This window comes from Rhipicephalus sanguineus, chromosome 2 (genome assembly GCF_013339695.2).
Source record: "Rhipicephalus sanguineus isolate Rsan-2018 chromosome 2, BIME_Rsan_1.4, whole genome shotgun sequence".
In the NCBI taxonomy this organism is placed as follows: domain Eukaryota; kingdom Metazoa; phylum Arthropoda; class Arachnida; order Ixodida; family Ixodidae; genus Rhipicephalus; species Rhipicephalus sanguineus.
In genome coordinates this window covers 68,458,029-68,482,036 of record NC_051177.1, presented here as the reverse complement: position 1 = coordinate 68,482,036, position 24,008 = coordinate 68,458,029, and the positions used below count along the sequence as shown (strand labels likewise).

General features: G+C 49.5%; 1 protein-coding gene across 1 annotated transcript in view; it reads right to left on the bottom strand.

Moving 5' to 3' along the window:
* The window catches only part of LOC119383124 (ankyrin repeat and sterile alpha motif domain-containing protein 1B), a 108,614-nt gene that overhangs the window by 48,876 nt on the left and 35,730 nt on the right, over window positions 1–24,008 (bottom strand). The window contains exons 2-5 of the mRNA XM_037651131.2: window positions 22,538–22,829; window positions 21,341–21,662; window positions 4,858–4,959; window positions 785–995 (exon numbers count right to left, since the gene is read on the bottom strand). Coding sequence (XP_037507059.1) covers window positions 785–995; window positions 4,858–4,959; window positions 21,341–21,662; window positions 22,538–22,829 — 927 coding nt within the window. The remainder of the gene's footprint in view (window positions 1–784; window positions 996–4,857; window positions 4,960–21,340; window positions 21,663–22,537; window positions 22,830–24,008) is intronic.

Sequence of the window (24,008 nt, the reverse complement as noted above, 5' to 3'; positions counted from 1 at the left end):
ATAACGGAAGCGTTTCTCGGCCCTCCTTCCTTGTCCAACCCTGCCCACAGCATTTCTTCCAGCCGCCCTATGGCGTAGCGTGCAATCATCGAGCCAGCTAGAAGGAAGGTAAGGAACCGAAATAAGGAAAGGTTCGCGCCGGGGCGTTCACAACCGGAGGCAATTCGTGATAATTACACTCACGGCGGCGGGAGGCAGTGGTGGTGGCGGAATAAGCAAGACGCGCAACAATGGGAAGTAAACACATATCAACAACAATGCGGGCGCTGCACATGCAAGCCAGGAGGCACTCAACGCGGTCACGTTCCGTAGCCTACGCTTCTTTTGTCTTCCAGAAGCGGAACACCGTCCTTAAGACATTCAGTGACAAGCACAGAGTCCCCCGACGTCTCATTCTTAACAAGGACGCTATAGATCAGCGCTAAATCAGTTCAGACTACAGTAAACCGCGTCTTTTAAAGCACTGTTCTCGTTCATCTGGCGGGAAAATATTGGTCGTTGAAGGAGAAGGTCAGGGAGATGTTTTATCTTCGCAAACCTAGCGCCGTTACCTAAGCGGGTATACGTAAGTGTGACGTCACGAATCTACCTCCATGTATCGGGACAATGGAAGTGCTTTAAGTGCGTCGAGTGTTTTGTTTCCTTCGGAATGCAATGTCGTTCTCGTTTATTGAGAAATCACCGACTACAGAAACGACGGATCTTTACCGGCGACCGCGTCGGGAAAAGGCCTGTTCCAAGCACACACCACGAGTACGCAAGCATGAGTAAGAGAGTCGCTCACCCTAGCGAGGGCCTCTTTGCGTGTCTGGAGGCCGCTGCGGCGGCGTGCATGTCGAGCAGCATGTCCTGCGAACCGCCCAGGCCCGCCGAGTTACGCCGCGGGAGGCCCGAAGACTGCACGGGCCGCGGCGCGGGACTCGCAAACGCCGGTGGCGGGCTGATGGAGCGCGGGCTGGCGTCCGCCGAACCGCCGCTGTCCGCCTCGGCGCGTTCTGCAAGCGTAGGCACAAGCGTGATTTGTATGCAATTACTACAAATAACACCCATATATACTTTCCTTCCTTGATTGTGTGTTAGTTCTCATTAATGTTGCGCATACACGTGAGAGATAAGGTCAGAATGAGGTAAAGGTTCCTTATATATACAGTATACGCTTCCCGAAGAACTGCTGTGAGCATGATCCGCTCGGCCACGTGTCACCGTGACAACAAAGACGTGCTTTCGCTGTAAATATGTGCATATTTCTTCCCTCATGAGTACTGCAACACATGGGCTTTTTCTTTCTTTCTTTTTTTTTCTCCGGTGCTTCACTAAGCCGCCTAAGGTAGCACGGACAGTTCGTGCCACAAGAAGAGAGGCAACCCGACGATACAAAGACTGAATGCCCAACGAGACGGAATGTCCAGCCCAGGCTGTTGTCCAGCGAGACGATGCATTCACTATTCGACATTCAGTACGAAAGCGGGCAACAGGTTAACGAAGACTTTTGACAGAAGCTCTATGCGGGCGTATTGTGCAACAGCACCACTTAACGAACATATACAGCAACGCTAGCCGAGATTAACTATTACTTATAGCCAATAATGTACCAAACATTACAGCCATCATTAACTAACACTAGCCGTCATTAGCCATCATACAGCGAACATTAGTCGACATTAACCCTTGCTGGCGGCACGTGAGCCAATGCGTTAGCCCAGGTGCTCGTAGTACTCGATTAAATCCGGTAGGCCAGAACAACTGTCACCATTCACTGGTCTTTCAAAATAGAGTGGAGGGCAGCAGGGAAGAGGTACGCTAATGCATGTGTGCTTTCGCACCTCGAATAATTCCTTGTTGTGGCAACCGTAGGATCCACAAATTAACTCACTAGTGGGAGCTTTATTGTCATGTACTTGCCTGTTGAGTACTGCATATGAGCAGGACTGGCCCGCTTACTAATACGTTACAGGCGGAGGGACGTACAATATTCCAAGGCAAGCATAGCCCTATAGAATGATTACGCATTCACAGCGATACGTCGTTACTACCAAGGTATTCCATAAACGAATGCATATCTTAGCGTGGTCCAGCTGTTATCGGTCTTTAGCGCATCTTTTAGCGTGCTTTAGCTGTTATCGTGGGATCGGTCTTGAACTTGAGATCTGTAACGTACTGTATACGACCTGTTTAGGTCAAAAGCAGTATGCTACAACGTGCTCGACCTTGATGCCTTTTATCGCATTGCCTTTGCATAGGGAGTCTAGGCCATACGCGAACAAAGAAACAAGACGGGTCAGAAAGTGATACAGCCGTCGTAAACTCAGTCTACTTACGCTTATGGGTGCCTCTACGACTTACACGCAGGATACGTGAACATTTGCAGCTTCATATCATGTATGACGGTGCCCGCGCGCTTCCCTTTTTTTATCTCTCCTTTCAGCGGTTGTAAAAAATTTTCGTATTTATGTGTTATATCGTCGCTACTTGGAACCCGTGGCCCTTCATCGCACGAGACCACAGGACTGTAATGTTTGGCTGCCAGGAATCAACCTCCACCGAGCCTGTACTGATGTATATTACCGAAACTAGCCTGCATTTGTACGTGCATTTGAGTCGATGGGCAAACTTCCGAAAAAAAAAAGAAAAAGAAAAGAATTCTACGCCTTCTGCGTCATTTCTCCTAATGTAATATTTATTATTAATTAATTTATTTTTTCGGCCTCGATTTGCAAGCAGTTGCACTAGCACCATCGTCGTCAGCGTCGGTGACCAGTTCGCCCCAAAAAACCACGCTTGCCCGGTTCGTGCCAGTGCGAACCGTCTCTCTGGTGTCCGAAAAAAAAAAAAATTTCCTTGAGCAGCTTGCGACGCATATACGCAACCTCCCCGTGTGGCCACAACAATAGCCGCTCGTATACGTGCGCGCCCGCACACAGGCTCAGCTTTGAGGCAACATTTGCATCTTTAATTACCGGGCCACGGTTTCGTGAGGCGGGCCGGCGAGGCACCCGGAACAGCGATAGGAAAGGAGGAACGCAAAGACGACAAGGCTAAAGAAAACGAGGTGATCCGGCCCTGCGTAAGTGCGTGCTCGTGTATTTAGAAAAATATGTACACCCAACAGCAAAAGTTTGCGTGACGAGAAAGGATCGAGAAAGCTAAATTCTCGCTTCGTCTGCGAACATATAACCTCCAAATGAGTGCTTCGCTCAGCCTGCAGTTGGTATTGAAACCTATGAAGTCACCAGCTATATATTAGAAGCATTACGCACTAAAAGAGAAGAAATTCGCATTCGTTGTGAAGGCAACGTTGTGAAGGCAACGTTGTGAAGGCTAGACTTCAGTTGAAGTCTAGCGGTCGTCCTGTGTGCATCTTTCTCGGTCCTTGTTTTGTTCCGTTATATTATGTATTGAAGGCAACGTCCCGTAAACGTTTGCTGTTGGGAGTACATTGAGGAAGAGAAGGCACAGGAACTTTGACTGCTAACCGCACAGTAAGTGTCCAGAGTGAACTTCCGACACTTGCGGGGGGGGGGGGGGGGGGGGGCAGCGTTGGAGTAAACATACGGGATTGAGAGAAACACGGAGAATATAGGAGGGGTGTGAAATAAATCTAGGCTTCGACGACACCCGCCTGGTCGGGAAGAATCATTGAATAAAAGGAGAATACTGTGAACAAGGCTCCTGTTCTAGATGCCGAAGCATCAATACATTCTTTTTCTCTAGGGGTCGGGGTCCTCACCTTTTAGAAAAGGGGTGCCTATACAGCGACATATAAGGCAGTTTTAGAATAGGGTACACAGAGATAGCGTTCGCTGCATACGCACGCTAATTCCGTCACTTAACGTGGGTACCCAAGAGGCACAGTGTATGACGCATGGGCAGTGGCGACGAACGCTAGCGGAAATTTTGCGTACCCAATTCTGAAACGCTCGCTATTAACCTGTAGTTTGCGCGCTAAGCGACTTCCACGAGATCGTCAATCACCCGGCAAGATACACGGCACCATGAGGTCACACATGGAGCAGCCGGCTGGCGAGGTGCGACTGCTCAAAGACGTCACACTGTGTTTTATATAAGTCCACTGAGTGGACAGTTCATTTCAGCGCGCGTTCATTGGACAAAGCTCGATAGCCGGCGGACCAGAGCCAATCGTCATTGCCGGCTCTTGAGCTCCGTGCGCCCAGTCATCGCAGGATCACGTGCTGAAATGAACAGTTCGATTGGTGGACTCTTACACGGAATAGATAATTCCTCACAGTGAGTGAATGCCCTTTCAAAAGAGTTATGAATAGTAGTATTTTAATAGCGGCACGAGCAACGAGTTCCTCTTTCTCTTCCAAGTATATATTTATATATATCGAGCGCTTACTTCTGGTTTTCCGAATATTATGTAAATGTATTTCAAAACACAAAAATTGATACGAAGTCGATCGTTCTGGTTCAAATTAAGAGATCTAACGGATACATATGATATCAGAGAATAAATTTACTTAAAATAAGGGCAAATTGACTGCCAGGAAAATTAATGCAAGTTAATTGAATGAGTTCATTGAAAGAGCAGACGCTTATGTTTTGAGCGGCTAGGATCATTGCAGCACCTGGCGGAGCAGTTCGCAACCACGCGCTTCTTTCTACGTGGCCTCTGTGATCCGCTCCTTCAGCAGCGCGACGAGACACAAAGTTAACCCAAGGAATACATTCAGGATTCACGACTTCCGACGTGCGAGTGCAGCTATATACCACACGCCTAAGTCAAGGATTAGGGTTGCCTCCAACTTTTGGTGATAAAGTGCATGTATGCAGCCGTGCCTGATACCAGTGTCGCCATGCGCCTGAACACAAAGAAAGACGCTGGTTCGGGCAGCTCACCTCGGATCATGTCCCGTGCCTGTTTGGCGATTCCCGTGTTGAGCTCTTCGAGAACGTCCGTCGCCCTCCGGTTCTGGGCATCGCGGAGGTCCACGTCTACGCCTGCGCAAACAAGCAAAGACTCAATTATTGTGACTCGCACCGCATGCAGTCTCGCAGCGAAACCACGCACACACGGGTGCTGATAAAAAGGGCTACGTAGATTTTTTTTTTTTTTTTTTGCATACGAGAACGAATGTCTTCTTTGCATGGCTATAAGGAGTATCAGTACTACACAAAGCCAAAAGAAAATAATAATAAACGAAGAAAGTGCGAGGCGAAAGCGAACTGATAAAGTGGTTACTTGGGCGTGTTGGTACGGCATGTTGGAGGGAAACAGCGCAAAAGACGAAGAACCAGGCAGAGGAAGACACGTACAACAACTGACCTCGACTTTAACTTTTTTTTTCTTATAGAGAAATACGAGTAGCGTGATGTTAACGACGCGGCAATAAAATCGACAACGCACGTAAAGCGACGAATAAGCAATAACGAGGGCAATCTCAGAGCTGCAAATTATTTATTTATTTATTTATTTATTTATTTATTTATTTATTTATTTATTTATTTATTTATTTATTTATTTATTTATTTATTTATTTATTTATTTATTTATTTATTTATTTATACATACATACTGCCACCCATCATGGGCAAGAGTGGCGATATCGCATGCCAACTGCAGACAGAAAATCGGTCATAGGCGTGGGTTGTGCGAAAACGACCCACAAGCATGACGACAGGGAGGCCACGAACGCAGTTAAGCAGTAAGACACGCCTTCTGGGAGTTTTTCACGCACAACCACGATTTCGACACACCTCCATTTTAATATCCATTGGATGAAGCTTTCCAAGTCGCGAAAATAAACGCACAGTGGGATTCGAGGACAGTGCCGGACGTGGAGGGCAAGCTGCAATGTTCTTTAAAGCAAGCACGAACGCTTTCGCAGTCCGCGCCACATTATAATACACGACTAAGAAGAGAGCAGAGTGGGTCAGGGAACAAAACGAGTGTTACGGACATCTTAGTCGAAATCAAGAAGAAATTGACATGGGCAGGGCATGTAGCGCGTAGGCAAGATAACCGCTGGTCATTAAGAGTAACTGACTGGATTCCAAGAGAAGGCAAACGCGCGAGGGGGAGACAGGAAGTTAGGTGGGCAGATGAGATTAAGAAGTTTGTAGGTATAACGTGGCAGCAGAAAGCACAGGACCGGGTTGATTGGCGGAACATGGGAGAGGCTTTTGGCCTGTAGTAGGCGCAGTCAGGCTGATGATGATGACGATACGGCTTTCCGCGGTCGAGAATGGAACCCGCAATCTCGTGTACTGAACCGGAAAGCCGTTACCATTTAGCCACCGTGGTATGTGCCTCATCGTTTGAAAACCATGCTTTACGGGTTGTCTGGTTCCAGTAGCAAGGGTGACGGCAGATAAAGACCGCGAATACCACGAAGACCGCGGGAATTTGAAACTTTTCGCAAATACCCACCCGTGTTCCGTAATCCTTTGTGATCGACTGCATGCGGCATAGCATTAATTCGTCCCTTTCGCGTACGTTGCCTCCCTCGTGCCATCATTAAAAGTTCATTCGCACGTTATTAGGGTATGTTTTCGCAATGTATAAGAGGTCTGTATACTCGCTAGTGTAATACACGCTGTCAACGATCTCCCCTGTGTGAACGCCGTTAACAAATTACGGAGCAGTAGGCGTAGTAGCCCACGCGGGTGCATGACTCTGCATGAGCGGGCGTCCGACCCACGACGTGAGACGGAATACAAAATGAGAGCCACGGGAACAGCGCCAACCGTCGGCGCAGCGAATGAAGACCTTTGCCCGGCCACGTGGCTGCTTTTGTAACAAGAGCCTCCGCAAAAAGAGTTACGGCTAAAGCGTTGCTAGCTAATTATCAGCCCACATATTGAGGTTAAAAACCTTGTTGGCACTTGCGAAAACAAGTCTTTTCTTTTTTACGCAGAATTGTGGGCGAGTTGGTATATGTCATAGTGAGGCTTATAGCGCACGAAAAATACGAACAAAGGCGTGACACACACAGGCGCTAACTTACAACAATGTTTATTTCGAAAACAGGGAACCACATTTATGGGCAACATCGTTTTTACAACCATCAGCACTATGCGCAGTTTGCAATCCTCAACTATCTTTACGTAGACAGGCTCACAGGAGAGGGCAATCGATGACTTATAAACACAGTTATCCGCCAGCCTATCAATCAATTCGGACACGATTATTTCGCCAGTTTATTGACCTCTACTGGTACTAATAATTAAGCAATCTTGAAAATTTGGCATGTACGTGGTAGAGGCATCGTCACCTGCACTGCCACTTGGATTGCTTTAATACCTGCAGTGGGCATCGAGGATCTCATCCATTTTTCTTTCCCGTCGTAGCGGTGTTCCTTTGAACGCTCGTTCGTTTAGGCACCGTCCACTTTGAGCCACATAATTCTTGCCACATGTTAATGGAAGCCTGTAGACGACTTCTCTTCTTTGACTCTTCTCTTTTTATGCCAGGGTATCTTAGCGTGTATCAAAATTATTGCCGCTCTTAGCTCTTGTTGGCTTACTATTGACAATTGTCGGTTATTGCTTACATGTCTACAGAAACTCGAGCGTTCGTGTTGCTTAGTTCTCTATAGTTTTCATGTCTGCACGCTTTCCATTCTTTCTTGAGAGTGTTCATACTTATGTCCGTTTAAAGCTATCCCAGCAATACCGCTTTATTATCTTTTTTTTTTCCACCCTCCTTATCACGCTTGAACACTGCCCAGCACAGCTACGCGGCCGCTAGGTCTCGGTCACAAGAACGAGCTCGCCCACGGATACATGCATGGATCCATAGGCACGCGGGTATGCCACTATAACTATCAGGGCATTCGCAGCTTTCTAGCGAGCGAGAGAAAAAAAAAAGAAAGAGGGCAGATCTACACCAACAATGAAAGATCGCAACAGATTTCCGTTATCTTCTTAAGACTCCACAGAGCCGGAGCACCGTTCAACACTGACAAAGATAAACACAACGTGACAGCCTTTGTTTCTTACCATAAAGACTACACATTCGCACAAAAATTGACGCGACACTTATATGGCATGCTAAGTAGTTAGTAATTAGTTTGACAAGCTATTCGCAACTAGAAGCCTGCTCCGGTTTATCAAAGCTGATCTGCGTAAAGCTTTGACAGCGAAGATGTTTTAAGGTGTCGGTAACTTGTGAAAACGAACACGTGAAAAAGTCATAGAGAAAGAAAGAGATAGAAAATAGAGAAAAAGAAAGCGAAAGAAAGAAAGAGGAAGCGATATATATAGAAAGAGAGAGAGAGAGAACGATAGAAAGAGCGAGAGAAGAAAGAAATAGAAAAATAAAGAAAAACAAGGAAGGCCACCCAGCTGCGATCTTCCTTCAGGCTTGGCAGCACGACTGTGAAAGTGCCACAACTTTTTTCGTGCTTAAATCGCAATTTCGAGGTGTACAACGCGCTCGCGAGCAGAAAAAAAATCACAGCATATCCACGGAGTGAATGATGAGTGGGCGAAGCTGCGGAGATTCATCGGTAAACCGTGAATCTTCCGTGAATTCTGCCCAGTACATCATCACCGACGTGAGATCGGGCGCGTTTATACTAAAGGTTCGATGAGTTATGACGACTTGCAGCTCACTTTATTTTACATGTACGCTGTAAATTTTCAATGTTTAGAAAACCATTGCTTTTAGAAAACATCTGGCGTCTTTCGTTAAGCAGCTGGCGTCTTTTCGTTTTGCTTTAGAAACATCTGGCGTTCTTTCGTTTTGCTTTTAAAAAACATCTGGCGTCTTTCGTTGGTTTATTTCATCAATCAACGGCGTTTTGCACAAAATTTTTATTCTTTAATCACGCACAGGAGAAATCTCACCAGGCACTACCTTGGAGGTAAACAATGGCTGCTAATGGGAATGAGAGACAGAAGAAGTCGGCACCACCTTGGGGGTCAAGATCTGGTACTAGCGTTACGACTGGTTACGCACTACGACTACGACAACTACGAGGGACGAACGGGTGCCGCTTTAAGGAGCTTCGCCCCTAAAAAAGTACATTAAGCTTTGTGGGTTGACCACAGACGCAGATATACTTACAAACACGACAAGTACGGCAGCATAACTGGAGCTCCTGGCGCCAATTTTCAAACCGACCGGCCGGTATCGCTGCGCTACCTGTCAGGGGCGGCTCGAAGTGAGCCGCGTTTTCGAGCGCGCACATGCGCTATCGACCTCTCTTTAGCTGTGGTTGAGTGTGCACGGGGCCACGGAGAGCGTGATTCAAATTCAAGGGCGTCAACCCTTTTAGAGGCGTAGGTTCCGCATTTGCGCAGAAGAGGCCGGGGGAGAGGGGGGGGGGTGTTCAAGCCAGACTAACTGTGCACTGAGTGGACTTCGCAAAATAAATCTGCAATTGTGATCCAAATTTGGAAGTTTGCATATTACGCGCGGTTCAGTACAGTACTACACTGCACGTCTGGAACAAAATTACACTGTCCATTAGGGCTGGTAAGGTGTGCATCCCAGGGGCTCGGGAAGGTTCTCAAATTCTTAAACATCCTCCAATCAATTACAATTAGTCCTATGAATTACAATTCGTCATTCGCATTCGAAACTTCAAGCACTGTATTCGCGAGCCTTTCTCTTCAATGAATGAAAGCGCGGCATTGGTGCATCGCTATAATGCGTTGACGCCAATTTTATACATTATACATTATACTACTTTTCGTTACAAAGAAACAGGGTTCACATACAACTCGGCCTCAGTCACTCGGACTCGCACAACTGAGAGAAGAAAGTCAAAAGAGAGAGGAGGAGGGACTAAAACGGAAGGGCAGGAAGAGAAGGTACGCATGTATACTTCCACTGAAGTCACACTTGCACCACCAGCACGATAACGAGAGACGCTACGCGGCGAAGTCGCGAGTGCTGCCGTTCTCTCCTGTATAACTAACGAGGCTTGCGCATCTGGAACTCGGCCAGAGGCCGGTGAGGGCTCTCGAGGTTAATGACCTATACTAGCAGGCATTCGTGTGCCAACTATACCTGAGACCTAACCTCTCTGCAAAGAAAACTCGTCCGAAGAGCACCACGCTTTCAGCACGCAACCAACAGCCCAGGGGCGAAGCTGGGGGGTGGGGGTGGGGGGTTCAACCCCCCCCCCCCCCCCGAAAATGTTCAATTTCGCTTGCGTGTATATAAACGCACACATACGAAGGCACGCACCAACATACATAAAGTATGATTGAACCCCCCGCCCCCGAACAGTATTTCTGGCTACGCCCCTGCTTGCAGCCGCACCTCAGCCTAACCTCCACCTACTTTGCCTGTAACGTTACAGTGACAGAGTGAACAGTGTACAGCGATGACGACAGCAGCGCAGTTGCTTAGCGCTGTACCACAAACCTTCAAAGTGTTGTGTGAGAGTCACCCGCCGCGACAGTGCAACGGCAAACAACTGCATGGTTACGAACTTAAGATGCAATTTTACAGGGGACGACGCATGCAGGACACCGCGCATGCTATTCGAATGCACGCGTTGTAATGGGACACCTGCAGCTCTGGGGCATTGCACTCAACTGCGGTGTGATTCAAGTTATATAATAGTGCGAATTCTTGAGGCAGAGCAAAACGCCAAGAACACAGCTCTGAGTTTCAACACATGTATCAAAGGAAAGGTGTATATTGCGCAACGAAAATAAACAGCGAAGGAATAACAATAGCAGCGTACGTGACTTCCCTATCCGCGTGTCCACGCTCAACCCGCGAAACGAGAGTTCTCGTGCAGAGCTGTGCTGCCCTACTTGCGCTTTTCTTTCCTTTGCTCGTATTCGGCAAAATGTACACATCATTCGCTTTTAACAGAATTTCCCAATTGAAAGTCGGCACTTGTTTGACTCTCATCCCGCCAAAAAACCATGCTGCTAAAACTTTGAGAAATACAGAACCAACTATCTAAATTAACGACGTTATTAAGTGTACTACCGATCTCGCAAATCGCGAAGGCGTTCGTATTGCATACGCTCACATTCAGCTCAGTGGGTTCCTCGCAGCATTCCCAGCGCAATTAGTAAAATTCCAGCGACGTTGATGGAACACGCTCCCAAAAGCGCATGCGCAGGTGTGGGGCATTCATGAAATTGCGCGGATACTCCACATTCCCATCACGCGCCAACCAAGTCGTGAAATAGCCGCAAGTTAGTTTTTAGGCTTCAAACTTCAAAAGCTTTAGAAGCTAAAATTGGCGAGTGGGATGAAGTGAGACAGACAGAGAGAAGGCAAAGGAAGTAATAATAAACTGTTGGGTTGAACGTCCCAGAACCAGAACATGATTACGAGGGACAACGCAGTGGAGGGCACCGGAAATTCGACCACCTGTGGTTCTTTAAAGTGCACCTAAACCTAAGTACGCGGGCCGCAAGCCTTTTCGCCTCCACTGAAAATGCGGCCGCCCTGGCTGGGATCCGATCCCGCGACCTTCAGGTCAGTAGTCGAGCACCACAACCTCTAGACCACCGTGGCGGGTAGGAAAGGCAGGGAAATTGACTAGATTGCATCTGGTTTGCTATACCTTACACTGAAGGAGGTGAAAGCCGAGAGGAAAAGAAAGAAGGAATCAAAGAGCGCACGCACACTTATCAGCATTCATCGCGCAATCACGCGCGGTCACATAGATTGCAGGCGTCATTAAAAAGTGCAGCAGTGCTCTTACGGCCCATAGAGCAGATGAAGGTAAATAAGAGCCGTGGTCCCATACTTTTATTTGAACAGAAAACTGAACTAGCGGCATGACTCCAAGCATGGTCTGAAGGAGCACTTGGTGCGTATTTTCGTTCAGTAGTGCTACTTAAAGAGACACTAAAGAAAAACAATACAATTTATGTCAGAGTCAAACGTCAATGCTTGAAAACGTCTAAAACATCAATATTATACGCAGCAGCGCTTCAGCGAGCGATAAATTAAGGTAAACGAAGGGTATTGCGAAATGACTGGCTCCCGAACGGTAAGAGAGGGACGCTTCTTTAATCTACAATCATGGCGAACGGTACGCCGCTCAGTCCTGTCCCGAGCTCCCGCACACTTCAACATTTTCCTCTTCCCTCGGGTGCCGCACATTCTTGCTGCTCCGTTCCGGCTTATTTTCCAACATCATCCGGAGCGGGCCAGGGTGAATCAGAGGCTTCGAGCGCGCAGAGCGTTTGTACCGGGCGATTCACAACAGAACCATTGGCGAGACGAACGGAGCAAGTGCGCACTACATTGTCTCTCCCTGGCAGTAACTCAAGAACTCTGCCCAATTTCCATGATGTCGCCGGTGCAGTGTCTTCTTGCAAGAGCACTACATCACCAACTCGGAGTTTTGTTGTCGGGCATGTCGGGCGATTGTGTGCTGACCGCAGCAATAGCAGGTACGCTCGTTTTCATCTCTTCCAAAGTTCCGCTGTTACACGCTGGCGATGACGAGCCTTTCGTTGCAGATCAACCGAGGTATGAGGCTCTGATGTGCAGATCTGTTGCGGTAATGATATGCTGCGTTTACCCATCCAGAAATGCGATGGTGTTAAGGGCTGTAGCTCGTTAGGCTCACTGTCGAGATAGGTCAGCGGTCTGCTGTTGATCACTGCTTCAATCTCGCACAGTATCGTTGTGAGGGCTTCCACGTTAAGACTGGAGTGTCCAAGCGATTTCTTGAGAGCTCCCTTTGTTGTACGAATGAGACGCTCCCACCATCCGCCCCACCACGGAGCTCGTTCTGCGATAAACCTCCATTGTATCCTGAGCTCCGCGGCGTACTCTCGAAGAGCAGGTAGCGCAGATCCAAACGACTTAGCACAACTTCGGAACGTCTGGGCGTTGTCAGAGTACACTATTGAGGGTACTCCGCGGCGTGCGACGAAACGACGGAAAGCGAGCAAAGTCGTGGCGGTGCTCATGTCCGACGTGAGCTCAAGGTGAACAGCACGTGTAACGGCACACGAAAACAAAAGTATGTAAGCCTTTGTTGAACTGCTTGTTGACTTTGCGTACAGCGGCCCACAGTAGTCAAGTCCAACGACCGCGAAGGGGCTGGTTTCCGTAATTCTCTCGCGTGGAAGTGGGGCCATTGGGGCAGTCTCCACTGTCGTTTTCCATCGTTTGCATATTCTACAGTGAAAAATGATTTCCTTCACTGTTTGGCGCCCTCTTAATAACCAGAAGCGTTCTCGAAGCTCCGTGAGAGTTGCTTCAGCACCACCGTGGATCGCACGCAAATGTGCTGCTGAAACCATGATTGTAGATTAAAGAAGCGTCCCTCTCTTACCGTTCGGGAGCCAGTCGTTTCGCAATATTGTTGATCCGTTCCGGCTTATTTTTCAACAAAGGGAACGATTTGGGCCACCAGTGGGACATCGCGGAAAACAAACCCGACAGCGTAGTAATCAATCACACGTACTCAAACTACCCAGGACAGAGAAGAACATTTAAGTGGATTACAATACGGAATGAAATGCAACTAGTGCATTTGAGTCTGATTCATGTAAAAAAAGCACTCCTTGACGTTACCCTTCAGGAAGACGCAAGTTCCGTTTAAGGGCTGCACTCCGCTAAAGTACTTTGCTACATTAAAGATGCTGCATTGCGCCTCAGCACCGGCTGTCGGGCAGTAAAGCAAGTAAAGTGCGGGCATCGCTATGTAAGAAGGCCGTTCTTGGAGGTGGGCGGTTTTAATTGTGCTAACGGTATACGCGGACCACTAAAACGTCGTTTTCTTTCAAGCTAAGTATTTCCTTGGAATGAAACAAGCACTACGAGGTTTGTGATTCGCTATTTGTGATACGCCTTTAGTGTCCCTTCAACGACATGCTTGACTTCTGTATTTTTCAAACCTAAAGAATGATGACACATCGACGATGAACTCAGCTATTAAGGAACGCGTGCAATAACTCGAACCTCCGCCCCATTGCCCTCCTACAAAACTTTCGCAATCCACCCAGTTTGTTACGCTCTGAATATCCTCCCACTTGGATGCGAATCATGCGGCGCGCCTTCGGCCTCCTCCGCGCGAGGACGCCGCGATCGTTGATGTTTACGCCGCTACGCGTCGTCAGCTGCCGGCCGACCACGCGCGCTCGCCTTCACGGTCTCGGGCACGTCGGCGTTTTGTGTCGTCGGCGCCAACGCGCGCGCGTACGCACACTACACCCTGCGCAAAAACACACCGGCGATGCGGGGTGGGTGCGAGGCGCGCTGCCCGTGAAAGGATGTACGTACACAACAGCGGCGATGATTCAAGGGCGCCGACGCCGCCGGCGCTGGCGTAACTGCGTCACGCGTCACGCGTCGCCTACGCAACCGCCGATTCGCTCCTGCTGCATGGGAGTCGAGCCGGAACGACGAGCGCCACTGCCGTACTCGTGGCTTCGCCGACGGGACCGCACGCCGCGTCCGGTAGTTAAACGCAGTGACACGGCGAGTCGACACCTCGCCCGCTGCGCGCGACTGCGGAAGGAGGCACGTGTGACGTAACGACTCACCTATGGCTATAGATGACAGGTGGAGAGGCGCGCGTGCCGTCCTATAGTCACTCACACTAGAGTTACTGTATATGCTACCTTTAGGTAGCAGAGTTGCGCATCTGTCTTCCAACGCCGCCAGCAACCATGCATTGCGGAGAAGTTGCCGCTTGGGCCAATTTTTTTATTTCTCGACGCCGCCGCTGCAGCGAACTGAATTAACACTAACCATCGACAGCCAATGTTTATCGCCGGTCTTCGACACGCCAGGCAGGTTAATCGGCGTCATGGTAGACATGTCGCTTGCAAAAACGAATTGCGACTTTGCCGCATGGCTGTGGTTGCTAGCCGGACCTATGCGCAACTCTGCTACCTAAAGGTAGCATATACAGTGACTCTAACTCACACCTTGTCGCTGCGCCGCGAAGCGGCGCTATATAGAGCTATTACGTGCGGCGAATATTTAAAAGCGTCAATCGATGAATGCGAACATTTACACTTGAGCCAAGTGTCAATTTGTTTTGTGTGCCGTCTTGGACGACCGTAATGTGAAACAGCGCGCTTAACCAGACGACGCTAAAGTGCACGAATGCGCGCTAGAGCCTTTTTTTTTTTTCGGCTAAATGGAAGCTCACAGTGAGTTATTTCCTGCGTTCATGCGCGGTGTATTCGATTGAGCCGACAGTGTTATTGAGCCGCTAGGAGATTTTGTCACACATTTCGAAGCCACAGCGCGACAGAGCGCGCATCTGTCGTCGAGTCGCACCTGTTGTTAGAGGAGCGTTGTTGATACGTTGAGGGGGGCAGCGCAGTGTGCACTGATTTCAGCTTGCGCACAGACCCCACTCGTGCCCCCTTGGCGCGCGGAAACTTTGTATACGCGTGTCTTCCATACGAGTTACGATGAGACGCTGAGGACAGATTTACTGTAGCAGGCACGAATGCGTGATTTAAGTCCGGCAAAGATTACAATGGAGCAGCTTATTCGCTTGCGTATTGAAATATCTGGTCTGAATAACGTTTCCTTCATGTGCTTCTTAAGTTCAGATTACACTTTGTGCTGAGCTTCGTGCGAGTAGCTCTGCATATAAAAAAAAAACTGTACCCAATGCGTTTGCCTAATCATTGTACAACTCTTCGGTATGCATCTTACAACCTTCAAAAATCGATTCAAGCTGCACACGTCTCAGGCGCAGCTCCGTCTACAAATCTACCGCACGCCTAATTTTTCGCGGGAAGCCAGCCACTCCACAGTGTTGCTACCATCATAGGCGCACGCAAAAAAAAGAAAAAAAAAGAAATGCGGGAAGTTTGCACTAAGTCGCGCGAAGCTTGTCACAGCGAAGCAGGTCGGCCCTCAAGTCTTCTGGCTAACGTCGGTTATTTTCTCTCTCTGTCTTTAGTTTTTTTTCTCTCTCTTTGTTTGATTGTCTCTCTTTCTCTCTTTCTTTCTCTTCCTGTTTTTCTTCCCTTTCTGTATGGCGACTTCTCTCCTTCTCTCTATTTTTATTCTACATGTTTCTTTGATTCTCTGTCTTTCTCTTTCTGTCTTTCTCTCTTTCTTTTCTATTTACGTCTTTATTTGCCTTCTTCCTCTTTAGTGGACCAGCGGATTTGCCCAATTTCTGTGGCACATACCCGTTCATGATGATGATATTTTTGTGGCCATCCGCTTTACATCGAGCTTTAACGGACTCGCTGTTAAAAAAAAAGGAGGGGGGGGGGGTGCTGTCGCACCAAGTCAGCCCCATATCTTTACTCAATCGGACGTGTCCCGTCATTGTTTAATCGGTAGGGTTACGGCCACCCAGGCTAGTGACGATAATGGCGGCTAAGTACCTCTGATGTTGCTTTCCAAGAACGTTTTACTTCGCCCCTTTACGCCACAAAAAGCGCAGACCAAAGGTAGGCCGTAGCAGTGGCGTAGAGGGGGGGGGGGGCACACTGGGCCCGTGCCCCCCCCCCGAAATTTCTTTTGCTATTGCATACTGATCCCATGACACTTGACCACATCTGCCTGCCTGGCCCCCATTACAAATCAAGGAGGTGCCCCCCCCCCCCCCCGAAAAAAATTTCTGCCTACGCCCCTGGGCCGTAGTGGGAAGCCCGTCATTACTTTTTTTTCTTTTATTTTTGCATCCATTGCGATGCTTGGAGACATGGGCGTCGGCAGGGGGGTGCAAAAGGGGCACTTGCCCCCCTCAAGCCACCCAAGCACTTGCCCCCACCCAAGCTACACCAGTACTCTCCCCCTCCCCGAGCCGCCATGCAACACTGCTTTGCGCCGCCCAAGACAAAATCCTGCCGACGCTCCTGCTTGGAGAGGCGCTGAGGTGAAACTTAATTCTCCGTAATAGAGAACCCTGCGTACCCGTATGGCCTGCTATTAACGTGCAGCGCGTGCGGTGCGCACACACCTCTCCTTGTGTAAGAAGGAATTGCATTGTTTCAGCGTAGCAGGCTAGCTATATGTCCACAGCCTACACCGACTGAGCGACAGTCTTGTAATTGCGGAGTAATGCAAAGAGTAACTAATCTTACGGTGACGATGGAACCTCACGCATACGTGCAGTCCTTTTTTTTTTTTATCACTGGCTCATCATACTGGGTTTCTCTCCATTATCAAGCTGAAACGAATGGTCTCATTTGCTGACGAGCGCTGATGTCCGCCTCACTCTCTCTTGCATTGTCGCGTCGTTTACGTGAATAACCGGTAAGCATTTCACTTCGCGGAGACACGCATACATGGCCACACTCGATCGAGAACATTAGGCCTACCGCGTTCAGGTTCTTAAGTTTCATTTTATCCAGTATGTTCAAGATATTACGATGTACCGTGAGGTTAGTTAACCGGATAGCCCATTAACAGGCTACAATTAAATAGACGCAATCGCCTGTAAAACAAGAGAAGACGCAGAAGCGGTCTTCTCCTATCATCAACTCTCCCTGTGACAAAGCCAGCTTTCAGGTCATCTACTAAGTACAGACACGTCCGAGACAACGTCCAAGCTATCGTATTTTTACTACTTTGTTCCAGACGCGCTCATACAACAAGAGGTGAACAGGCAAGCCTACCAAAGAGCGCTGTTAAAAGTAACGGCCATCGCCTGCAAAATCAATGTAGACATAAAAGTGAGCTTTCTCCTCGCACAGAGTCTTAATGCGAGAAAACCAGCGTTACGGCTGTCAGCTAAATACGCGCAGACGTGTCTAAAACCGGGTCAGAGTTCGTTCGCACTTAAGTTCGAGTCTTTCTAAGCTGCCGGGCAAAACTGCATTTTCATTCCGCGCCATAAGTTAAGGCTGGAGATGACGGCGTGGAAGCGGCCTGATGAAATGAATACATCGTAGACGGCGTACCGGAAAAGGAGACAGTTAAAGCAGTTTCACGTTCCTAAGTGTTGTCGCGCTAATACCCCTCGAATCCACACGAATACGCCGCTTCCTCGTCTTGTCAATTATACCATTTTACTCTACTCCAGTCAGATTCACTGCAAATGGCGACGCGCTCTGCGAAGGCTTCCCTCGTACAATGCATGGTTCCGGCGAGTAATTTTATAGTTGTATGGCGGGTACTCGACCTCGACCAGTCGCTATTTCGGTTACTGAACAACTTAACATTGAAAACAGTCGTCGGTATTACACCGTGACGTGCTAGTTTTGTTTGAGCGCAATAACCCCGCAAGATTTGGTAATCAGGCTCCACGGAACTGACAAAGATGTCTGCTGATCACGAGCAACGACGATGACTTGCTCTATATTAGCTGCTTTTTTTGTTTGTTTGTTTCTGTACCAAACGCGCCTTTGTATCCCGACTTCCTTTAGCTTTCGGTGTTCTCCGGACACCTCAGTATGTGCATCGAAGGAGGCGGGAAGCGGAGATGCCGCGAACGAACGCTAGTGCAAGCCACAACACACTTATATTACGAGACACATGCGCGTGCATACTTAAAGTCAGCGAGACCACATAGTCACGGCTCGTGGGCGTAATATACAAGAAAATAAGCGAAGAAGCAATAACGAGATCAGAGCTCACGCGACACGCATTAAGCGCCTATCATTAAGCGCCGTAACTCCCAACGAATGGTTGTTGCCCCGCTGACAATGAGCGCGATCCTCTCCTCAATAGCCCATTGTCTTATCACGCACAAAGGAACAATGGAGCGCATTCTTACCCAGCCGCTTCACCTATTAGCACCCACGGCTGCAGGAGAAAATGCCTCAGTTTCAAGTCCCTCACAAGCACCAAATTCGGCAGAGGAAGCATTCGCGTGACGTCACGTGCTCCATATTGTGTTGTCCACGGCTTCCACTGCGCAGCGCGAGCGAATCGACATAGCGTGCAGCGTCTTCTTCTCCTTTTTCTTTATTATTTTTTTTTGCAAAGATCGACTTATGATAATTCCGCGACCTCGGTGACGTCATTGCGTTTACAAGCCCCATACTAGGGCAACGACAAATAGAAAACGATTTCCTCATCAGCGAGCGCGATTCTCCGCATTGCGCGTTCGCCCGTTTCCATCTATTAGTGGCATCGCTAATGAACAAAATTAAGACGAAGTGCTTAGATGACCTTATGAAAGGCAACGAGAATCAACAGGGTGGGGAGCTTGTTCTTGCCGTCTACCCTTCTCCCGCCCACTTGTGCTGCCCTCTGCCGGCTACCTTTGGCCAAAACATAAAGGAAGTGGAATGCTTTGCCCTGTCCCCGCAACAGTGCCCATTTCCGATCTAGCCGGCATCAAGCCCTCGTTACGTGACTTCAAACGAACAAAGCCCCCGCACCTGGTGGAACTCCCCTCTATTAGTAACCTTTGATGCGCTTGCAACAAATTGATTAATTAATTAATGCAGGCCGAGTCCGTGCAGACATACTTATTTTACTTCCCCACTCGCGTTTAGAATAAGCATCCCGACCTCAGTAATCACATGTCACCGCCGCCTGTACGGGGACTGCGGGTATGGTTACGTCACAGCTGATGACGAGCGAACACTGGTGGCACGCATGCGATAAGGACAGGCTGGACGCCATCGCGGTCTTTCGTTCCACCCGACCTGCAACCCCCTGCCAAAGATGGCTGCCCCCTGCAAGCTAAAGGCTCATTCACACCGGCGACTAGCAACGGTCGCGCGACCGTTTGCGACTGGAGGTCAAAAAGCGACTCAAGGCGACCGATGTTCACACCTGCGTGCGACCTATATGCGTCGCCATATAAAATTCACGTCTGCTCGTATACAGCTTGCATTGCCGTTGCCCCGTAAAAAAGGCTGATGCTCTGTTCCTGCGCATCTGATTGGTTCAGAGGTTTGCGACTGAAAAATCGAGCAGCGAGCGACTGAGCCAAAGCAGTCGCTTTGCGACCAAAACGGCCATTTGCGACCGTTTGCGACCGGTCGTTTTGCGACTGACTTAGACGCGCGACCGTTGCTAGTCGCCGGTGTGAACGAGCCTTAAGTAACCTTTGGCAATCTGCCTGGAGGGAAAGCCAACCTTTTCCAACATGAAAAAAGAAAAAAAAAAAAACAAGGCTGATCACTCTGTCATAGGAATCGGTAGAATACGAAAGTAAAATGTGTCTTCACAGACTTAGTTGAGCGTTTGTTGTGCATTATTTCGCCCCGAGGGCGAAGGAATGAATTCTATAGCAACAAGCTGTAATGTCACCCGAAGAACGGCAAGCAGCTCGAAACTTGCAACGCGCTGCTCAAGCAGAAAGTACGCACGAAACGAACATACACAGGATGAGCGCGAACTAACAACTGTCACAGCTCGACAGTTAAAGTGCGCTGGTCATATACAAAGGAGGACGCACGAAACGAACGCACCAGTATACACAGCATGAGCGCGAACTGTCATAGTTGTAACTTATTTGTTTGTGAGCAGCGCGCTCCTTTTGCAAAAGCGGCCGCTGCAGTGAGCGAAGTGACCTTCGTGCTCTCTGTAACTTCAACGCAAACTTGCGGTGAGAGCGCTAGACGTACAAGATAAGCGCCCGTGCACGAGCGACCACGCTCTGTAGAGGCGAACGCTCATCTCAACGAGTGGGGCGACTATACCTTTAAAGCGCGCTCTTCGAGCCCTTCGCGCCATCTCGCTAGTGATAACGAAAACACGCTGATGTACCCCGATCTCTGAGTGCCGCCACTGGCAAATGGTGTATGTAAATAGCACGCCGTTAGTATGATGAACGTGCCGTCTGTGGCGGAGTCGTTTCGTGCTGCGCGTTGGGGATCGAGGGGTCGTAAGTTCGACTCCCCGTGATGGAACTTTTTCTTCTAGCTTTTTCTTTGCCATATGTTAGTCTTTATATTTTACAACGTCATATCCGTGACGGAAATGCGTCAGTGGAGCCGTGGTGGACCCCGGCATAAAACACTTTCGTGTTAAAAAAAAAGATGAGGAGCTCATCCGTTATCGGGAAAATAGGGACAAGCGAACCTTGGCGGGTGCGTCTAACCTGTTTTTTTTCTTCTACCGTTCTTTCTTCCTATCGCATTTCACAATGCTCCCTCCTAGCTTTTTCCTTCCTCCATGCCTGGAATTGCACTTTCACCCAAAGTGCTCAGCAGCGCAACACTTCGGTTGCTATGCCGGCAACAACGATGGTCATTAGTGAAGTATAGTGAAGTGCAACAATGAAGCGTGGCAAGGTGAAGTTGCATGCGACGTCAATAAAAGATCAGATTGCCACATAGAAACGGCTGATCGCCGAGAAGCCCACAATTGAGAGAGCATCAATAAAACGGCGCATATGTGACCGGCGCAGCTTCGAGGGCCACATTTGTATACATCCGCATTTCTGCACGCTCGCTGGCGCCGGGTTTTTCGCGAACTATGCCACCGCCGCCACCTAAACCTGTAACTCACAGACGCTTCGCTTAGAAAAAAAAAAGAAAGAAAGCTTATCAAACGCACCGTAGTCGAGCAGTAGCCGGACGACGTCCAGCTTGCCGAAGGTGGCCGCCTCGTGCAACGCTGTGCCGTTGTCGGTGCGGCAGTTGACGGGGAATCCCCGGTCCAGCAGGAGGCGCACTACCTGCCGGTGACCATTGCGCGCCGCCAGGTGGAGAGGCGAGTGGTGCGCCGTGGCGAGCCGCTGAAGCGAGTGCGCCTGCGCGCTCGCCAGCAGCTCCACGCTGTCCAGCCGACCGTACTGGGCAGCAAGGTCCAGCGGGCTCTCGCCGCGCACGTTGCGAAGCCCGGGCTCGGCACCGCGCGCCAGCAGAAGGGCCACTACCTGCAAGCACGCCAAATGAATAGACGACAGTCACCAGGTGTATACGAGGGGAATTCCCCCCCGAAAGAGGTCGATTTCGTTTGGTCAGTGGGGGTTTCCGCTTGTCGATATTAAGCAGCCGGTACTCCTCTCCTCTACGTGGCCTCCTTATTCGTTTCGATCGAGATAGCGCAACAACACAGCACATTTCTCTAATCAGCTCAAGGCGGATCGATTTGAAGTCCTTCAGCTACTACTATCTCAGCATTTTGAAAGGGTTGCAGCGCAAGCACGGCAGTGCTGAAGGAAAGGCGTAAAAGCGAGGAACGGAGAGCAAAGAGGAACGACACGAGCGTGTCGTTCCTCCTTGCTTTCCGTTCCTCGCTTTTACGCCTTTCATTCAGCACTATATATATACCTGCTTTCGCTGCAACCCTTTCAAAGTACACTTCAACCAACTAGCCCAAATAGCCGTTCGTCTTCATTGCACTATCTCAGCCCAGCTACTATTTTGTTTGGACAGTCAAGTTTTTGTCAGAACCGTAATGAGACTATAGATGTCCTTCAAGCGGAACTTTCCGCTTCGATCATGGGCGTCGGTAGGATTTTGTCTCAAAGGGGACAAACCCCAGTTGGCTGGTGCGGGATGGGGGTGGGAGTGCTGGGGGAAACTGCCTCTTTTACAGTTCCCTTCCGACGCCCTTGCTTCGAACACATTTCCCAGCGCGAGAAGAAAAACTCAAACATGGAATTTTGAAGAAATGACGAGAATCTTATTTTCTGCTCCCTCTTGACGTTTTTCTCCTCGCACTGAAAGATGTGCTATAGATCAGTCCACTTAGCTATTTGTTTAGCCATTGTTTAGCCTTAAAACGGTGCCACACATATATATTTACCGCCGCATGTCCGTACTGGGCGGCGAAGTGTAGCGCCGTCTCGTGCTCTTGGTTGACGTGGTTGGGGTCTGCCACCGAGGGGCCCCTCTCGAGCAGCAGCCGCACCACGTCCATGTTTCCCGTCCAGGCGGCCAGATGCAACGGAGTGCAGCCGCGACCGTCCACCGCGTTCGCCGACGCCTCGTGGTCCAGCAGGAGGGCGACGATCTCGCGGTGCCCGTTGAGCGCAGAGTGGTGCAGCGACGTGTAGCCACTCGGGTCGTGCGCGTTGGTCCCGGGGCCACGCCGAAGGCTGCGCGACAAAAAAAGGAACCGGGGCGTCAGCCGAGCGTGCGTTACTTCGCCACGAACCAATCGTAACACCAGGAATGACCGACGCCAGTGACCAATCGCGTTTCCCTGAAGTACGGGTGAGTGACCCGGCACCAGGCCAAAAACTCATCTCCGGGCTGAGCCATTTCTTCCCTTATACTACGGGAAGGGCACACAGCAGAACCGGCTGCACCCCCCTCTCCCTCCTCCGAATAGCAGCACCATAGTGCCCAGCGGCCTCTGTGGTGCTGCTTCGGCCCTCACTGGCAACTATGGGTGCCCTGAGCTGGGGTCAGCGCACGTGAGCATCTCCATGTGCGCGGGACAATGCGAGAGCCACGAGCGGAAAAGTGGAAGGCCTTGTTTGAGACCGGGGTCAGCAGCGAGAGAGGGCACAGTCCTATCCGTGCTGGGCAGTGCTGTTCTCACCCTTCCTCTTTTTCTCTCCCTCTCATTTTTCTTCTATTGCTATTAAAACCACAGTACAAATCACTCGCGGTAGTCCGGGCTGTAACTACGCTGTGGCACAACGGTGAGCCTCCGCACTACGTGCGTCATCGCCGTGACTTGGGCTCTAACAACCAGCTCGGCGTAGAAGAGCGACGGCCTGCCCTTCGCACCCTCTGTAAGTGTAAATTACACTCTTTACGCACTCTGTAATTACTCTATGCATTCTGAATACAGTTTGTTCATATTCGTTTATCGCGTCCTGTTGGATACTTCACCCTCACCGAGCTACATCACCAGGAACCTCGTTCCTCTATAACATGGGAGGAAAGGAACCTGCCACCATTACAGTCCCGGCGACCAAGTAGCAGATACTAAACGTCGAACAAAACTTACGATAAATTCTATTTACAGGCGAAGAAGAAGAACTTTTACTGAGGGAAGGGGTCTAGGAGCTATAGATGGGGGGTGGGGCCCTATGTCCAAGGCTCCACTGTCCAAGGCCAGCCGGGCATGGTCCAGAAGCGCTAGTTGCACCTCCGGGTCCGAGCTAGCGAGGAGTGCCTCCCATTGCTCCAAAGAGTTTTCTATGCTGTACTTATGCTGTAGGCAGTTGAGGTTATTTGGCCTTTTACTGCAACCCCATGAGATATACTCGCACTGTTTGTAACTAAATAGTTCGCCTGTAAATCTTTGAAAGGCCGTCTCCCTT